Raw genomic sequence first — 6,000 nt, forward strand, 5'->3', positions numbered from 1 at the left:
TACTCCAGGTGTAACCTTATTATGTAATCAGTTCAAATGGAGTCAGGTGCTAAGCATCTTCAACTGCAAGAAACTTCTATTAAAGATCTTTTTTCAAGGTTATTCAAAAATATTTTAATTTACACAAACATATTTACAGTATAAAATATAAAAACTTTTCATGAACTAAGAAAAACTTGAAAAACTATAGCCTCTTTATTTCCTCAATAATAAAAAACAATGACTTAGAGGATTCATAGTCCTTAAAAAATATTGACCCTCACTAATATTTAAGAGAACAGTAGACATCCAGGGATACAATTAGAGTAGTGGTGATTCATTTCCGACAATGCCCATGCAAAAAGCAGTATGTAGGAGAGACTTCAAGGCCAATAAGAGACATATTTAGACAGCATATGCTGAACATAAAAAAGAAAATATTGACCCTAAAATATGGGGTGTGATCTCATGGAGATTTGAAACCTAGTTGTATGTGAAACCAGGGTAAAATGAAACACTTCTAGAGAGTCTATCATTAAACTAATAGTTACTGCACAATGTATTGCAGTATCAGAATGTGTTATTTTGTTTCCTTATTGCCTGCATGGTTCATAAAAGTAAAACAAATAGTCAGATCTGAGTTCAGAAACACTACATGTGTAATGGGCCAAACTAGCAATTAACAATGAATATCATTTAATAATCAGTACATCTTTCACCAAAATGTGACATCCTTCTTGTATTATAAAAAATATATAGAACAAAAAAATGAAATTTCTTTGTTTAATATAGATGAACTTAAAAAAAAGACTTTACATATATCTGATATCATACAATAAAAGGGAGATTAAACTCTTTTGAGATTGTTACTTTATAACCTCTTTATAACTGTCCCTAACTGACCTCTGCTGAGAAGATAAAATAAGGAAATTAAATTAATACAATTTAACAATATATCAGCAAATTATTCTTATTCTATCTAGCATTTATTTAGTGTTTAATGATCCTTAATATAATATATGTGAAGATATTCATATACACATGATCATAGTATTCTCCTGATGAGCAGCATGACCTATCATAATAGCATAAACTGATATAAGGTACAGTCGATCATTTGTGCACTTAAAAGGAAATGAAGCCCAAACATTTTCTTTAGTGTTTTAGACAGGGCATACAATTTAAAAAAAGTTTCCAATTTACTTCAATTAAATTTGCCTAATTTTCATGGTATTCTTTGTTGAAGAGTTACCTAGGTTGGCATCTGGAGCACTGCATTGCAGTAAATAGTGCTGCCATCTAGTACTCTTGCAAATGGATACCATTCTTGCAAAACTACTGCTATATAGTTCTCCAGATACCAGCACGCTCCTGAGCTTTTTTCTTCAACAGATACCAAGAGAACCAAAAAAAATTGATTATAGGAGTAAATTAGAAAGTTGTTTACAAATGTATGCTCTATATGAATCATAAAGGAAAAAATGTGGGCTTTATGCACATTGGTTTCTTAACCACCTTTAGTTACTTTACATCAGGGATGGCCAACTGATGACTCATGGGCTACATGCAGCCCTCTCTGCACTAGTTTTTGAGTATTTGGGGGGCTAATTTGAGGGCTAACAAAGGTGGTGAAGAAAGCAAACATAATATATACAAGCTGGTGAAGAAAGCACACATAATATATGGAACCTTTGCAGCTCAACAGAGGTGCTACACAACCACCACTGCTCCTGGGAAAATCTGAACTAAGAATGGGTGTCATAGTGGGCAAACAAAAGAGCCTACTGGAGGGGAGAACAGCAGATAGAGGGTACACTGAACCTATCAGGCTATTTCATGCCCTTCATCATGCTTACCCAATGTTAACCTCACCTGTGTTTAAATAGTCTCACAATGTGCCACAATCACACACTTTTTGGTGTTATATCGCACATTTGGCAACAATACAATGATACAAAAAACAATAAGTGGAACTAAATCTTTTATTATAAAAAGGTTAAAATCAGATGAGAAATGATCTATTATTATTTGCATGTATTATTATTATCATTTATTTGTATAGCGCCGCCAAATTCATGTATCAATTCATAACCAGTCCAAAATCTACCCAAAAAAACTAACCAATTAATGTCACGGTTCATTCCCTTCGGTGTCATTAAGTCTAAGTGATACATCCAATGCATTTCCCTTTTTTTCAACATACTATCTCTGTCACCTCCTCTCCTAGAAATTTGTATTTCTTTAATTATTTGAAAATGCAATTGTCTCATATTATGTCATTTCTTTAAGAAATGTGCAGCAACAGGAGCCTCTTTATTTTTGCAGTGTATGTTTGATTTGTGCTCTGTGATTCTGTCCCTTACCTGTCTGGTCTTTTTGACCTACATAGATCAGGGAACAAGGACACAAACTAACATAGATTTCAAAAGGTAGTCTTACATGTTAAATAACTTGAAATAAAATATTTTTTTGTCAGTTTGGGGTTGATAAAAGCAGTCACCTTTAATCCCTGAGTTACAATTACTGCAACCCAGACAAGGGAAACATCCCACTCTCGGTGCACCAATTGTACTCTGTTTACATATCTTTTTGCTACCAAAGTCTGCCTTAAACTTTCACTGCTAAGCCTTTTTCTACCTCAGTGCTAAGCCAATTTTGAGCTTTTTTTGCTAACTACATTTAAACCCTATTGTAAATCAAATTTCAGTGAATGACCCATACAAATTATATATTGGGTTTATTTTCAGCAGGCCCAGCAGATTATCATTATTACATTTATAATGCATGGCATATGAGATAGTTGCGGCAAAAACTGTAAAAAAAAAAAAAAAAAGTATAGTTGTTTCTTAGGTTTTAGTAAATAATACTGAGATTGGCCAAGTGACCACTGCTGTTACTGTGATCACCTTACTAAATAGTCATCATGGGTAGCCACATGTGAAATAGGGGCCCATTTGAGCTTTTGGGGTTATAATATAGATTAGAGGCCTTATTGCGTAGTACAGAAATAAAGGCACCTTTTTTCTTGCATGGTGTTTATTTTTTACCAGTGATCACCTGACTATACAGACACAGTTCATATCTAGTTTTGAGAGAGTGACTTGTCCACTAGAAAATAAACTTTAATAGGGATCTCTACACATTCCAGATTTTTTTTTTATGCGCATTTAATGACCCATTCTCAAACACATCCTCACGTGTTTTTCCAACTTTATTTTTAAAATGATATGTGGTACTGCTCCAAGATCAGCATCATTTGAAAGAGCAGGTTTGTAGCTGCTATGGGAGCTACCATGAGATTCAGCTCCCATGCATCTACACATCTTCCCAGTTCTGCCCCACTTTTTGACGTCCCCACGTGCATACAGATAGTGATGTGCATGACAAGAATGCCTCATGATGCGCATTGAAGGGGTTAACTAAACTGTCTGTAATACTTTTTACCTTGAGGAAGAAAGCCCCTTTACCTCCAGTAACAGTAGATATAGAATCAGAAAAATTCAGAACAAAACAACTTCTTTCCCTGAAAAGAAAGAGATAACAATCTGGATTTTGACACCAGGATTTAAACCATAATGCTCTCCTGGCAAGAACTGCCACAGACATGCTTTTGACAATCTTCATAATATCAAACACAGCATCACAAGAATTGGTACTTTTAAGTAAACCCAAAAGATTTGCACTAGCAGAGTCATCACAACACTGGTCTGAAAGACTAGACAACCAGTAAGTTAAAGCATCCGCCACATCAGCAATAGAAATAGCTGTTCTGAGCAAATACCCTGCTTGTAAAAAGGCCCTTCTCTAAAAAAAGACTGTAATTTTCTATCTAAAGGGTCTTTAAAAGAAGTAGTGTCTTCCAAAGGAATAGTAGTACATTTAGCCAGAGTTGAAATGTCCCCATCTTTCTTGGGAACAGTTTTCCACAAATCAACATTAGCAGCAGGTAAAGGGTAAAACTTTTTAAACCTTGCAGAATTAGTAAATTAATTACCTGGCTTAGACCATTCCCTAGAAATCATGTCTGAGACAGCATCAGGGAAACCCTCAGGGAGATTAACAAGTCTTTAAAACTGAATTTAAACAATTACAAAGCTTATTATTAGAAACTTTAGAATCTTTAAACCCCAAAGTAATTAAAGATCTCTTTTAAAAGAGAACAAATATGTTCAACTTTAAACATAAAAGAGGAAATATGAGGTTTAACATCAGTTGCAGATTCCTTATTGCTAGAGGAAACTTCACCATCAGAAGACATAACAGTATGTATGGCTTCAGGGCACATAGAACTGGTAGAACTGACCTTCTTGTAGAACGCTTGTTTGAAGGCGTACAGGAGTAACATAAATGAGCTAGAAAAGGTACATCAGCTTTTTTACAATAGGCAAACCTAATAATGGTAGAAAGGTATTCAGGGTAGCTGTAGGGACAGAATCAGACAGCTACATTATAGCATATAACAAAGCAATGCAATAAACACTATAACCCCCTTAAAAAGCTATTAAGGAATGGAAAGCACTTACCCCAAGCACTTACCCCCCTCCTAAGTAGCTTTTTAAATAAACTCATGGGTACAATGCACACTAAGCCAAACTGCAAAACAAAGCAGGAGATATTAAAATTACTTCAGAAGTTCAGATAATGCTTTTTCAGAATGAAGAAAATGCATGTGAAATAAACTAACAGCTATAAGGGATTTAGCACGCCAAACCCAGAGGCCGACGATACTATGATACTAACAAATAGACACTCGTACACAGGCTAATAAGCAAGCAGCAGACAGCCAAACCAGATCTAAAACATATCAGTAGAGGTTATGAAATAGAAGTATATTGTAGATCCATAGAGAGAGGCAGAAGACAAGTACCTGTGGCCAATTATGGAATGTTTATGAAAAATGTCCAATAAGGTGGAAAAAAGAGGGGAAACCAGGCCTCAATAAACACTGAAAGACCCTCTTTCTGAAGAATCAAATGCACATCTTTATTCTTCAGCCACCTCAAGCAGGGGCAAATTAAAGACTGAGTTATCCTGGGCGGCACCAGGTTTAGCGGTGTGTACATTAGACAATGCTTCTTAGTCTCATATATACTTACCCTATATATGTATGTATACATTTATGTATATTTAGATACTCTTGATTCCCTGCTGCCGGTCATAAGCATCTTATCATATTTTTTTTTCTTTCTCTGTTTCTCAATTATGTTGAAGGTGCTGCAACAGGTCCTTACCCTATTTTTTCTTTCTCTCTCTTTACTTTACATATATTAGTATAACATAAGTTTGGCAACATTACTATTAATTATGCTAGGGCACAATATGTTTTTGCATAGGTTAAATGATATGCCTAGTTCATATAGATCCTCACGTTGCTGTGACAGTTCATATTCATGTTTTCACTAGGTATTATAGTATTATTTCACTATTTCAGTTTTATGCATTGTGCTTGTTTATATAATTTTGTACCTTGTACATCGACATGATTATTTGTACGACTTGCATTATTCACTGTTGTCAATGTTCAATATATTTGAATGAAATATTTTATTTCAAGTTATTTAACATGTAAGACTATCTTTGCAATTTATCGGCTAGATTACGTGTTTTGCGTTAGGAGCTATGTGGTGCTAACGAGCAGTTTTTTCTCACCGCTCACTTACCTGCAGCGCTGGTATTACAGGTTTTTACAAACTCGGCGTTAAAAGGCAAGAAGTGAGGGTAGAGCAAAATTGTGCTCCTTACCGCACTCCAATACCAGCTCTGCTTAAGTCAGCGGTGAGCTGGTCATACGTGCTTGTGCACGATTTCCCCATAGTCATCAATGGGGAGAGCCGGCTGAGAAAAAGTCTAACACCTGCCAAAAAGCTGCGCAAAACTCAGTAACGCAGCCCCATTGATTCCTTTGGGGAAACACATTTTATGTTTACACCTAACACCCTAACATGAACCCTGAGTCTAAACACCCGTAATCTTACACTTATTAACCCCTAATCTGCCGCCCCCGACATCGCTGACACCTGC

At 35.6% G+C, this 6,000-nt stretch overlaps 1 protein-coding gene across 1 annotated transcript in view; it reads left to right on the top strand.

Moving 5' to 3' along the window:
- LHFPL5 (LHFPL tetraspan subfamily member 5) overlaps positions 1–309 on the top strand; it is an 89,818-nt gene extending 89,509 nt beyond the window's left edge. The window contains exon 3 of the mRNA XM_053705341.1: positions 275–309. Coding sequence (XP_053561316.1) covers positions 275–309 — 35 coding nt within the window. The remainder of the gene's footprint in view (positions 1–274) is intronic.
- Positions 310–6,000: the final 5,691 nt, after the last annotated feature.

The sequence above is a fragment of the Bombina bombina genome, chromosome 3, assembly GCF_027579735.1.
Source record: "Bombina bombina isolate aBomBom1 chromosome 3, aBomBom1.pri, whole genome shotgun sequence".
Taxonomy (NCBI): Eukaryota; Metazoa; Chordata; class Amphibia; order Anura; family Bombinatoridae; genus Bombina; species Bombina bombina.